The sequence below is a fragment of the Sarcophilus harrisii genome, chromosome 3 (genome assembly GCF_902635505.1).
Source record: "Sarcophilus harrisii chromosome 3, mSarHar1.11, whole genome shotgun sequence".
NCBI lineage: Eukaryota > Metazoa > Chordata > Mammalia > Dasyuromorphia > Dasyuridae > Sarcophilus > Sarcophilus harrisii.
Genome location: NC_045428.1, coordinates 598,850,482 through 598,863,778, shown reverse-complemented (window position 1 = coordinate 598,863,778; position 13,297 = coordinate 598,850,482). Strand labels below are relative to the sequence as shown.

General features: G+C 43.4%; 1 protein-coding gene across 8 annotated transcripts in view; it reads right to left on the bottom strand.

Moving 5' to 3' along the window:
- Positions 1-13,297, bottom strand: part of LOC100921344 — an 81,058-nt gene that overhangs the window by 39,557 nt on the left and 28,204 nt on the right. For all 8 annotated transcript variants that reach the window (XM_031963913.1, XM_031963912.1, XM_031963915.1 and 5 more), the window contains exons 4-10: positions 6,512-6,638; positions 4,572-4,673; positions 3,145-3,255; positions 2,416-2,517; positions 1,620-1,733; positions 792-893; positions 3-104 (exon numbers count right to left, since the gene is read on the bottom strand). In XM_031963913.1, the coding sequence (XP_031819773.1) occupies positions 3-104; positions 792-893; positions 1,620-1,733; positions 2,416-2,517; positions 3,145-3,255; positions 4,572-4,673; positions 6,512-6,542 (664 nt within the window). In that variant the 5' untranslated portion in view covers positions 6,543-6,638. The remainder of the gene's footprint in view (positions 1-2; positions 105-791; positions 894-1,619; positions 1,734-2,415; positions 2,518-3,144; positions 3,256-4,571; positions 4,674-6,511; positions 6,639-13,297) is intronic.

The window sequence follows — 13,297 nt, the reverse complement described above, 5'->3', positions numbered from 1 at the left end:
ACCTGGAAATGAGTGATGATCATTGGAATCTTTCTTCTCCAACATCCAAGGTGAGTCTACTCTTTCAAACTCAAAGGTCACTTCCGGTGTAGACACTTGAAAATCTGTTCATGGAGGGAGATTTGAAAGAACTACGTTAGACAAGTATTCAAGTGCAGCCTCTTCTGAGGGACCGTGGGTCAAATTCCACCAAACACTCCTTAAATAAGATTTCATGCAAATCACTTAATTCCTCTGGATCTCAGTTTCCTCACTTAGAAAAATAAGGAGAAAAGTTCATGTAGAAGTCTCCCTCCAAGGCGTTGTGAGGACCAAGTGGGATGATGAACTGAGTACTTTCCAAACTTGAGAACTTCACAAAAGTATCTTCTGGTATAACTATTAATATTTTCCTACGTCAAGGAAAAGGTGTGCGAAGAAGACCAAGCAGGCCGTATATAGAAACAACCCTCTGTTGTGTTTTTTATGTATTTTAGATATATCTCATGGCCTTGACTTTCTGTTTCCCTCACCTCCCTTCCAAACACTTAAGTCTAGTGATTTAATTATCTCCTACTTTCCATCTTTAATTATCTCCTACTTATCCAGAACATAGTTTGTTTGTATATTGTCTTCCCCATTAGACCATGAGCTCCTTGTGAGTAGACTCTCTTCTCTCTCTTTTAGTATCCCTTTTAGCTCAGCACAGCATCTGGCCCTCAGCAGATACATAATAAATATTTCCTGATTGATTGATGCAATACATGGGAACTCTCCTCCAAATGACTCCCATTTTTCTGTTTTTCACTCACTTGGAGCTGACTGATTATCACTGGAATCTCTGCTTTCCGATATCCATGGTGAGTCTCCTCTTTCCAACTGGAAGGTCTCATCTGCTGTGGACACTTCAAGCTCTGTTCAAGGAAGGAGATTTGAAAAAATTACTTTCAACAATTAATTGAGAATTCAAGCCCAGCTTCTTTTGGGCAACCTTGTTCCAAATTCCCCCAAACACTTCTTAGACAGGGTTTCATGCAAATCGCCGAATCCTTCTGGGTTTCAGTTTCCTCACTAGGAAAACAATAAGAAAAATACATAAAGAATTCTTCCTACAGGGGGGTTGTGAGGACCAGATGGATTCATGAACACATAGAGTACTTCCCACCCTGAGAATTTCCCAAAAGTTTCTGTTGGCTTAAGAATTACCATTTCCTATGTCAAGAAAAAGGGATAAGAAAAAACCTAGCAAACCATGTACAAGAAAGTACCTTTGTAGTACTCTCTTGGTACCATGACACTAATGTCCTATCTCCCCCACCTCAATTCCAGCCCTGCTTAATTCTAGTGTCTTCCCTCTATGAATTCTCAATTTATCTGGGATATGCGTCCCTTTGCATCTTGTCTTTCCCATTAGACTGTGAGCTCCTTGAGTGCAGACTCTCTTTTCCTTCTTTTAGTAATCCTAAAGCTCAGCTCAGCATCTGGCACACAGCAGGTGCTTAATCAATGTTTACTCTCTTTTCCTTCTTTTAGTATTGCTAGAGCTCAGCTCAGCATCTGACACACAGCCAGTGCTTAATCAATGTTTATTGATAGACTGATACACACCACACAAAGACCGCTTCTTCATCCTCACTCACCTGGAGCTGACTGACTATCTCTGGAATCATCGCTGGAATCTTCGTTCTTCCACATCCATGGTGAGTCTTCTCTTTCCAATGGTAAGTTTACATCTTCTGTAGACACCTGAAGTTCTGTTCATGGAGGGAAATTTGAAAAAACTAATATGAACAACTGTTGGAGAATGTAAGCCCGGCCTCTTCTGAAGGACCTTGGTTCGAATCCCACCAACACTTCATTTCATACAAATCACTTAATCCCTATGGGGCTGCTTTCTGGCTTGGAAAATAGGGGTAAAAGTACCATCAGACATAGCTTTCCATGGTAGTTGTGAGGGCCAAAGGGGATCACAGGGCACTTTCCAAATCAGAGAATTTCACAAGTGTCTGCACATGTCAAGGAGAAGCTGTGTTAAGAAGGCCCAACAGACCATATATCGAAAGGACATTTATAGCATTCCCTTTATATCAGGGCACTTTCTCCTTCCCTTTTAATTCTAGTGCCCTTCTTCCATGAATGATCAATTTATTTTGGAGATAACTTGTTTATACACATTCCTCTGCCTCTTCCCCATTAGATTGTGACTCCTTGAGAGCAAACTCTTGCCTCTTTTACGATCCCTAGAGCTTAGTACAGCACCTGGCACACAGCAGGTGCTTAATACATGCTTATTAATGACTGATACAATACAACTTAGTACAGCATCTAGCACACAGCAGGTCCTTAATAAATGTTTGTTGATGACTGATACAAGACAACACAGGGACCGCCCCCCAAATGCACTGACTCCCACCCTCCTGTTTTCCACTCACTCACCTGGACCAGATTCAGTATCACTGGAATAGGTTGTCTTCCACATCCATGTTGATTTTGTATTTTCCCACTGGAACATCAGCTCCGGTGTGGACACTTGAAACTCTGTTCATGGAGGGAAATTGGGACAGTTATTGGAGAGTGCAGACCCAGCCCTTCTGGGAGACCCAATACACTGACAATGATCTCACACAAAAGACACCATCCCTCTGGTTCTCAGCTTCCTCTTGGAAAATAAGGGGAAAAAGACCTATGGAACCTGCCCTACAGGGTGGCTGGGAGGACCAAATGAGTTCTCACACAGAGAGCTTTCCAAATGTGAGAATCTCTCAAAAAGTCTCTGCTGGCTTATTTATTATCATCCTTCCACATCAGGGGAAAGATGTACAAAGGAGGCCCGGCAGAGCATATACAGAAAGACTTTTACCGCGTTCATATTCTCCATGTATCATGGCACTGACTTTCCATCTCCCATACCTCTCTTCCCACCCCACTTAATTCTAGTGCCTTCCCTCTGTGAATTCTGTTTCCTCAGGATGCAGCCTGTTGGCTCACTTTTTTGCACATTGTCTTCCCCATAGATTGTGGGCTCTCTGAAAGCATACTCTCTTTTGCCTCTTTGTGTATCACAGTATCTGGCACACAGCAGGTGCTTAATCAATGCTTATTGATGGGCTGATGCAATGCCCCCCAATGACGGCTCAGCCTTGTCCCCGGTTCTCACTCACTCACCAGGACCAGAGTCACTGTCACTGGAATCTCTGTTCTCCCACATGTATGGTGACTCTCTTGTTTCCAAAGTGATGGTCCCCCCGAAGGAGGACAGTTGAAGAAGCTCAAGCTCTGTTAAAGGAGGGAGATTTGAAAATGCCCCTTGGGACAAGTATTTGAGAACACGAGCCCCGCCCCTTCTAGAGACCACATTCGAATTTGACCAAACACTTCTTGGGCATGATTTCTTACTAATGACTTACACTCTCTGGGTCTCAGCTTCCTCACTTGGAAAAGAAAAAGAAAAGTGCCTCTAGTGTTGGCCCTGGCACCCCGCCCCCCCCAACACACACACTTCTTGCAATTAGGTCTGGGAAAACTGAGCCTGGAAGAGAGCCCCAAACCTTAAGCCCTCGACCCCCTTTTTGCACACCACTGAGTCACAAAGGAGGACAGCAAAGAAAACATCGTCCAGGGGCCGCTTCCCTATCTCTGTTCTTGCCAGGGCGGCCCTCCCTCCCTCCCTCCACAAGACCAGGACTTTCTCATCCTGCCTCCTGTCCTGTCAGATTTAAGTTACGTTCTCATACCTTGGCAGGCCTGTCCTTCCCTGGGATTAGGGCTCCTCTGAGCCCAGGTCCTTGCCTCCCTCCTTTGCCTTTGTTTCCCACAAGATACCAACCTCTGTGAGACTTCAGACTAATTACAGCTCAGCTTCCCTCTATAAGCCCAGCTCCTGGGGCTCCGCCTGGGGCTCTGCCCTGTGCCTCCAGCTCCTGCCTTGGGCTCCTCCCTGCGCCCCGGACTCCTCCCTGCGCCTCCAGCTCCTGCCTTGGGCTCCTCCCTGTGCCACATACTTTGGAAACATTCCCATGGGTCCCTCTGGCTTATTGGACTCTACGCTTTAAATTTGAACCTGATTCACTGGCCTCAGTTTCTCTAGGACTTGCCCTACAGGGTGCTGTGAGGACCAAAGGGAATCTCGAGCACACAGAGAACTTCAGACTGAGAATCGCACAGAAGTTTCTGTTGGCATAAGTAGAATTGCTTTCCCGTCAGGGAAAAGCTCCGCCTGGAAGGCCAGCGGATAATACCTGTGGAATATTGAGTTCTCCATGTGTCCAGCACTGGCTCTGGGTCCCCCATCCCCATTTTAGCCCCTCCTGGTTCTCTTGCCCTCCTCCTGTGAATGATCTCCTATCTCTCTGGGATATAGCAGGTTTGTGCTTATTTCTCTGCACCTTGTCTACCCCACTCCCCTTGAGGGCAGGCTACCTTTTGCCCCTCTTAGTATCTCTAGAGCTTAGCATGGCATCTGGCATACTGTAGACACTTCATAAATGTTTACTGATTGCTTGATACAACACAACACAGGAACCGCCCTTCCCCCCTCGCCCCCCATTAAAGCACTCAGCTCTGACGCCCATCCTCGTTTTTCACTCTCTCACCTGGACCTGATTTTTTATCCCTGGAATCTCTGTTCCTCAGCATTCTGGGCGTTTCTCTTGTTTCCACCTGGAAGGTATGATCTGAGCTGGACGGGTCAATCTCTGCTCATGGACAGACATTCGAAAAAACAACATTGCACAATTTTTTGAGAATTCAAGCCCAGCCTCTTCTGGCTCTCAGAAGACCATAGTTCAAATCCCACCAAACACTTTTTAGATAGGATTTCATGCAAATCACATTCCCTTTGAGCCTCATTTCCACTTGAAAGAGAAGGATAAAAGTAACTAAAGAACTTGCCCTTCACAGGAGTTGTGAGAGTCAAATGGGATCACGAACACAGAGTACTTTCCAAACTTGAGAATTTCACAAAAGTCTCTCTTGGAGTAACTATGATTATTTTTCCATGTCAGGGAAAAAGTGTCTAAGACAGCACAGCAGTGCACATGTAGAAAGAACTTTATTCTCTAAATGGACTTTTCCTTAAAATAGTCAGTAGCATCTATTTGAAACCATCAACAAGCATCATATATAATAGGGATAAATGGGAACCATTCCCAATAAGATCAGGGGTGAAACAAGGCTGTCCACTATCACCATTACTATTCAATGTTGTATTAGAAATGCTAGCTTTGACAATAAGAAAAGAAAAAAAGAGTAAAGGAATTAGAGAAAGTAATGAGGAAACCAAACTATCACTCTTTCCAGATGATATGATGGTATACTTAAAGAATCCTAGAGAATTAACTAAAAAACTATTAGAAGTAATCTACAACTTTAGCAAAGTTGTAGGATACAAAATAAATCCACATAAATCGTCAGCATCCTTATATATCACTAAAAAAATCCAACAGCAAGAGAGACAAAGAGAAATTCCATTTAAAATAACTGCTGATAGTATAAAATATGTGGAAATCTATCTGCCGAGGAAAAGTCAGGAACTATATGAGCAAAACTACAAAACACTTTCCACACAAAAAAGTCAGACATAAAGAACTGGAAAAAATATTAAGTGCTCCTGGATAGGTCAAACAAATATAAGAAAGATGACAATACTATCTAAACTAATTTATTTATTTAGTGCTCTACCAATTAAATTCCCAAATGATATAGAAAAATAACAAAATTCATCTGGAAGAACAAAGGTCAAGACTTTCAAGGAAACTAATGAAAAAAAATCAAACAAAGGTGCCCTAGCTGTACCACACCTAAAACTATATTATAAAACAGCGATCACCAAAATCATTTGGTATTGGCTAAGAAATAGATTAGTTAATCAGTGGAATAGGTTAGGTTCACAGGACAAAATAATCAATAACTATAATGATCTAGTGTTTGACAAACACAAAGACCACAGCTTTTGGGATAAGAATTCTCTATTTGACAAAAACTGCTGGGAAAATTGGAAACTAGTATGGCAGAAAGTAGGCATTGACCCACACTTAATACCATACACCAAGATAAGGTCAAAATGGGTTCATGATCTAGGCATAAAGAATAAAATTATAAATAAATTGGAAGAGCATAGGATAGTTTATCTCTCAGACCTGTGGAAGAGGAAGGAATTTGTGACCTAGAGTTCATTATTGATTACAAAATAGAAAATTTTGATTATATCGAATTAAAAAGGTTTTATACAAACAAAACTAATACAGACAAGATTAGAAGGGAAGCAATAAACTGGGAAAACATTTTTAGTCAAAGGTAATGATAAAGGCCTCATTTCCAAAATATATAGAGAACTGACTCTAATTTATAAGAAATCAAGCCATTGTCCAATTGATAAATGGTCAAAGGATATGGTGGGATCCAGATCCCGCCTTCCATTAAACTGATTCTTGGCCCCCACAGACCGGGTGAGCGTCTGGGGACACATGCACAAACCCCCCAAACCCCGGGACTTGGAGGCACAGCCTTCTGAAGCAAAGAGAGAGGTCCTTACCCAGGGAGACCAGGGTCCTATAGGTATTCATTGTCACTTCCTTGTATGGGTCCCTCTCGGCAGGGCACAGGTACCCCCACTCCTGCCTGGTGAAGTCCACAGTCACATCCTCCAGAGTCAGTGTTTCCTGAAACACCCAACAAGCCCTGCTCAGAACCAGTCTCTGGTACAGAGGTCCGGGGGCACAGGGAGTAACTCTGATGAGGGAGAAGGGCTTCTCACAGCTTCCAGACTCTCATTCCCGGTCAGACCCTCAAAAATGGCCCTTTTGGGCCAAGACCTGCCCCAGACCAGACCCCGTCAGAGGGGCCTCTGCCCTACCCCCACCCCCCCTTGGGCGTCTGGAGCACATTCTGGCCCAAACAGATCATGGTTCCTGTGGCCTCCAAGAAAAGTCACTTGGCTCCCTTAGGGCAGGCAGCCGTCCCCTACCAGGAAGCCACCAGAAAAACCATATGTAAAATGACAACAAAATAAATGAAGAACAAAGTCCTAAAAAATGCTGCAAAATTAGAATACCTAAGCTTGCTCCCCAGAAAATGAAGTTCTTCCCTTTAAATGCAAAGATGGGGAAATCTGCTTGGGGAAAGTTTCAGGCTGTTGAATGGCTGTGCCGGTTAGATTTTTTTGGTGGTTGTTATTCAGTCATTTCTAGTCACATTTTACTCTTTGTGACCCCCCCCCCTTTTTGGAAGGGGGTTCTGAGATTTCTTGGCCAAAATGACAGACAGGATGATCACTCTCTTCTCCTGCTCGTTTTACAGATAAGGAAACGAGGCAAACAGGGTAAAGCGACTTGCCCAGAGTGCCAGTACCTGCCAGAATCTGACTCAGGTCTTCCTGACTCAGGCCTGACCCTGCCCACCATGTTGCCCACTGCCCTAGAAGTTCTGCTAATGCGCCTTCTCTTTCCCCGCGTTCATACTTGGTATAACAGAAATCCTGGGAGGAGGGAGCCATTTCCACAAGGCAAAGGCAAGAAGAGAGGCAGAAGAGGGTTTCTCGGGCCATTTCTGGGCCTGGCCCCAGCTTTGGGAGCCTACCCCCCTTGTTTCATGCACTTGATCTCAGCTCTTCTAACCCCTCCTTCCTTCCCCTTCCTTTGCTAGTCCACCCCTGTCTCCCAAGGACCCTCCCAAGGAGCCTGGTGCTCTCCAGTGCCTGCAGAGGGACCAGCCCCATCTGTCCCTTGGCCCCCGACTCCTTTCACAGGGTCCCCATGAGGCCCTGGGTAACCGGGGGGAGGGAGGCTGGCCAGGAAGCTGAAGCACTCATTGGGCTATAACAGTCCCTGAGGCCACAGGGAAGAGCTCAGCCTTCCAGTCCCGCCCCCTCTGGAGGGCTTGGGAAACCCCACCTGGCGGAACCCCCTCAGAAAGTCTGAAGTCACCCCCACCCCGGGGTGACCCTTCCCCTGGAAATCTGCCAGGGCCTGCTGCCCCCTCTTCAAACCCCACCCCCACTCTGGCCCAGGGTCTCTCTCCTGTTACAGCTCACTTAGTCCCTCTCAGGGCTGGCCACCGGGCAATGGCAGGATCCCCTTCCTTGTGACTGCATTTGGGGTCAGTCGGCTCCCCTCTCTGGGCTCGGCCTGCCCTCTTCCTCACGGCCTAGTCCCTTTGTCCTGGTTAACTGTGAGTCCCACTGAGGAACAGGTTTTTTCCATTGTTCTTTGTTAAAGCCTCTTCCCTTGCCCCTGTCTGCCCTCCCAGAATCTATCTGACATTTTCTGCTCCCAATGACTATTTTCCCTCCTCTTCCTTGTGTCTGTGACCCCTTCCCATGAGCAAAGGTGCTTTCTGGCAAAGAGCTGAGGCCATGGGACCCCGCCCACCTGCTGGCCCCCATGTTCTGAGCTAGGACTTCCTACCCCAACCTAAGTATTTGGTGCCGAACCTCTCAGCTGGGGCTGGAAAGCTCTTACATCCCCCTCAGCAAAAAGAGAGGTTCCCCCTTTAGAAGGTTGCAAGCCCCGCAACACTGGTCTGTCCTTCTTCTTTCTGTCCTACTCCCCCACTCAGACAGGTAACAAGAAGCCAGCAGGGTCTTCTCGAACCCCGCCCGAGACTGTGCTCGCTGGGGCCTGTCCTGGGGACAACTGCAGGAAAAGGCCCCTTCGCTCCTCTGGGGGGGAGAGGCTAGATTCTAACTTTTCTTACCTAGACGGGATTTTCACTCCCGAAAATTATAAAGGAGAATTCAGAACCCATCTGAACATCTAGGGTAAGAGGGTCGGTCTTTTCTCTCTCGTGTCTCTGTGTGTCTGTCTGTATCTGTATCTCTGTGTCTATGTGTCTAGGTATATGTATCTCTATCTCTGTCTGTCTGTCTGTACCGGTATCGCTGTGTCTGTTTCTCTGTCTCTTTATGTATCTGTGTGTCTCTGTATCTGTATCTCTGTCTGTCTGTCTGAATCTATCTCTGTGTCTGTGTGTCTATCTATATCTTTATCTATGTGTCTGTGTCTTTGTACCTCTATCTCTGTCTGTTTCTCTGTCTGTATTTATATCTATGTGTCTATTGTATCTGCATCTCTGTGTCTGTTTGTCTGAATGTATTTGTATCTCTGTGTCTGTCTGTATCTGTATCTCTGTGTCTGTGTGTCTGTATCTGTCTTAGTCTCTGTGTGTCTGTCTGTATCTGTATCTCTGTGTCTATGTGTCTGTATCTGTCTCAGTCTCTGTGTGTCTGTCTGTATCTGTATCTCTGTGTCTATGTGTCTGTATCTGTCTCAGTCTCTGTGTGTCTGTCTGTATCTGTATCTATATGTGTGTGTTATCTGTCTGTATCGGTATCTCTGTGTCTGTGTGTCTGTCTGTATCTGTATTTATGTCTCTGTTTGTCTGTATCTTTATGTATCTCTCTGTCTGTCTGTATCTATGTGTTTGTTTGTCTGTCTGGATCTTTATCTGTGTATCTCTATGTCTGTCTATATATGTATTTCTGTGTTTGTGTGTCTCTCTGTATCTATATCGATGTGTCTCTGTGTCTGTCTGTATCTGTATCTCTGTGTCTCTGTGTCTGTCTGCATCTGTATCTCTGTGTCTGTATGTCTGTATCTGTATCTCTGTCTGTCTGTTTCTGTATCGCAGTGTCTGTATGTCTATCTATATCTTAATCTATGTATACATCTGTCCATCTGTATCTGCATCTATGTGTCCGGGTGTTTGTCTATAGCTGTATCTCTGTGTCTGTGTATCTGTCTATATCTGTATCTATGTGTCTGTTTCTCTATCTGTATCTGTATCTATGTGTCTGTGTGTCTGTCTATATCTGTATCTCTGTGTCTGTGTGTCTGTCTGTATCTGTATCTATGTGTTTGTCTGTCTGTATCTTTATCTATCTGTCTCTGTGTCTGTCTATATATGTATCTCTGTGTGTGTCTATCTGTATCTATATCCAAGTGTCTGTTTGTCTGTCTGTATCTGTATCTGTGTCTGTGTGTCTGTCTCTATTTGTATCTATATGTCTGTATGTCTGTCTGTATCGGTATCTCTGGGTCTCTGTGTGTGTATCTGTATCTCTGTCTCTGTCTGTTTGTCTGTTTCTGTATCTCAGTGTCTGTGTGTCTGTCTATACCTTAATGTATGTATCTATCTGTCCATCTGTATCTGCATCTATGTCTGGGTGTTTGTCTATACTTGTATCTCTGTCTGTGTGTCTGTCTGTATTTGTATCTATATGTCTGTTTGTCTGTATCTTTATCAATGTGTCTGTTTGTCTGTATCTTTATCTATGTGTCAGTTTTTCCGTTTGTATCTTTATCTATGTGTCTGTTTGTCTGTCTGTATCTTTTTCTATGTGTCTGTCTATATCTGTATCTCTGTGTCTGTGTCTGTCTGTATCTGTATCTCAGTATCTGTGTCTCTGTTTGTATCTGTATCTATGTGTCTGTTTCTCTGTCTTTATCTTTATCTATGTGTCTCTGTGTGTCTATATCTATATCTCTGTGTCTGTATCAGTATCTATGTGTTTGTTTGTCTGTCTGTATCGTTATCTATGTGTCTGTGAGGGTGTCTATATCTGTATCTCTGTGTCTGTGTGTCTATCTGTATTTGTATCTATATGTCTGTGTGTCTGTCTCTATCTGCATCTATGTGTCTGTGTGTCTGTCTCTATCTGCATCTATGTGTCTGTGTGTCTGTCTGTATCAGTATCTCTGTGTCTGTGTATCTGTCTGTATCAGTATCTCTGTGTCTGCGTGTCTGTTTGTATCAGTATCTCTGTGGCTCTGTGTCTGTCTGCATCTGTGTCTATGTGTCTGTTTATTTGTCTGTATCTTTATCTATGTGTCTCTGTGTCTCTATATCACTATCTCTGTGTTTGTGTTTCTCTCTGTATCTGTATCACTGTGTCTGTATCTGTTTCTATGTGTCTGTGTGTCTGTTTGTATCTGCATCTTTATCTATATGTCAGTCTGTGTGCATCTACATCTACGTGTCTGTGTGTCTGTATCAGCATTTGTATCTATGTGTTTTTCTGTCTGTCTGTATCTGCATCTGTACCTATGTGTCTGTTTGTCTGTATCTGCATCTATGTGTCTGCCTGTCTGTATCTGTAACTATATGTCTGTGTGTCTGTCTATATATGCATCTATGTGTCTGTGTGTACGTCTGTATCTATATCTGTGTCTGTGTGTCTGTGTGTATCTATATCTGTGTCTGTGTGTCTGTCTGTATCAGTATCTCAGTGTCTGTGTGTCTGTCTGTATCTATAATTATGTGTCTGTTTCTCTGTGTGTGTTGGTATCTCTATGTATGTGTGTCTGTATCTGTATCTCTGTGTCTCTGTGTCTGTTTGCATCTGTGTCTATGTGTCTGTTTGTTTGTATCTTTATGTGTCTGTGTGTCTGTCTATATCACTATCTCTGTGTTTATATTTCTCTCTGTATCTGTATCTATGTGTCTGTGTGTCTGTCTGTATCTGTTTCTATGTGTCTGTGTGTCTGTGTGCATCTACATCTATGTTTTTGTCTGTCTGTCTGTATCCGCATCTACGTGTCCATGTGTCTGTATCATCATCTGTATCTCTGTGTCTGTGTGTCTGTCTGTATCGGTATCTCTGGGTCTCTGGGTCTGTATCTGTATCTCTGTCTCTGTCTGTCTGTTTGTCTGTTTCTGTATCTCAGTGTCTGTGTGTCTGTCTATATCTTAATCTATGTATCTGTCTGTCCATCTGTATCTGCATCTATGTCTGGGTGTTTGTCTATACTTGTATCTGTCTCTGTGTGTCTGTCTGTATTTGTATCTATATGTCTGTTTGTTTGTCTGTATCTTTATCAATGTGTCTGTTTTTCTGTCTGTATTTGTATCTATATGTCTGTTTGTTTGTCTGTATCTTTATCTATTTGTCAGTTTTTCTGTCTGTATCTTTATCTATGTGTCTGTTTGTTTGTCTGTATCTTTATCAATGTGTCTGTTTGTCTGTCTGTATCTTTTTCTATGTGTCTATGTGTCTGTCTATATCTGTATCTCTGTGTCTGTGTGTTTGTCTGTATCTGTATCTCAGTATCCGTGTCTCTGTATCTGTATCTATGTGTCTGTTTCTCTGTCTTTATCTTTATTTATGTGTCTCTGTGTGTCTATATCTGTATCTCTGTGTCTGTATCAGTATCTATGTGTTTGTTTGTCTGTCTGTATCGTTATCTATGTGTCTGTGAGTGTGTCTATATCTGTATCTCTGTGTCTGTGTGTCTATCTGTATCTGTATCTACATGTCTGTGTGTCTGTCTCTATCTGCATCTATGTGTCTGTGTGTCTCTCTGTATCTTTATCTATGTGTCTGTGTATCTGTCTGTATCAGTATCTCTGTGGCTCTGTGTCTGTCTGCATCTGTATCTATGTGTCTGTTTGTCTGTCTGTATCTGTATCTCTGTGTCTATGTGTCTATCTGTATCTGTATCTACATGTCTGTGTGTCTGTCTCTATCTGCATCTATGTGTCTGTGTGTCTCTCTGTATCTTTATGTGTCTGTGTATCTGTCTGTATCAGTATCTCTGTGGCTCTGTGTCTGTCTGCATCTGTATCTATGTGTCTGTTTGTCTGTCTGTATCTGTATCTCTGTGTCTGTATCTGTTTCTATGTGTCTGTTTGTATCTGCATCTTTATCTATATGTCAGTCTGTGTGCATCTGCATCTACGTGTCTGTGTGTCTGTATCAGCATCTGTACCAATGTGTCTTTCTGTCTGTCTGTATCTGCATCTGTACCTATGTGTCTGTTTGTCTGTATCCGCATCTATGTGTCTGTCTGTCTGTATCTGTATATATATGTCTGTGTGTCTGTCAATATCTGCATCTATGTGTCTGTCTCTATCTGCACCTATGTGTCTGTGTGTCCGTCTGTATCTATATCTATGGGTCTGTGTGTCTGACTGTATCAGTATCTCGGTGTCTGTATGTCTGTCTGTATCTATATCTATGCGTCTGTGTATCTGTCTATATATTAATTTTGTATCTGTCTGTCTGTCTGTATCTGCATCTGTGTGTCTGTCTGTATATGTATCTATGTGTCTGTCTGTCTGTATCTGTATCTCAGTGTTTCTGTGTCAGTCTGTATCTATATCTCTGTGTCTTTGTGTCTGTCTGTATCTGTGTCTGTGTGTCTGTTTGTCTGTCTGTATCTTTATCTATGTGTCTGTGTGTCTGTCTACATCTTAATTTTGTATCTGTCTTTTGTCTGTATCTGTATCTCAGTGTCTCTGTGTCTGTTTGTATCTGTATCTATGTATCTGTTTCTCTGTCTTTATCTTTATCTATGTGTCTCTCTGTGTGTCTATATCTGTATCT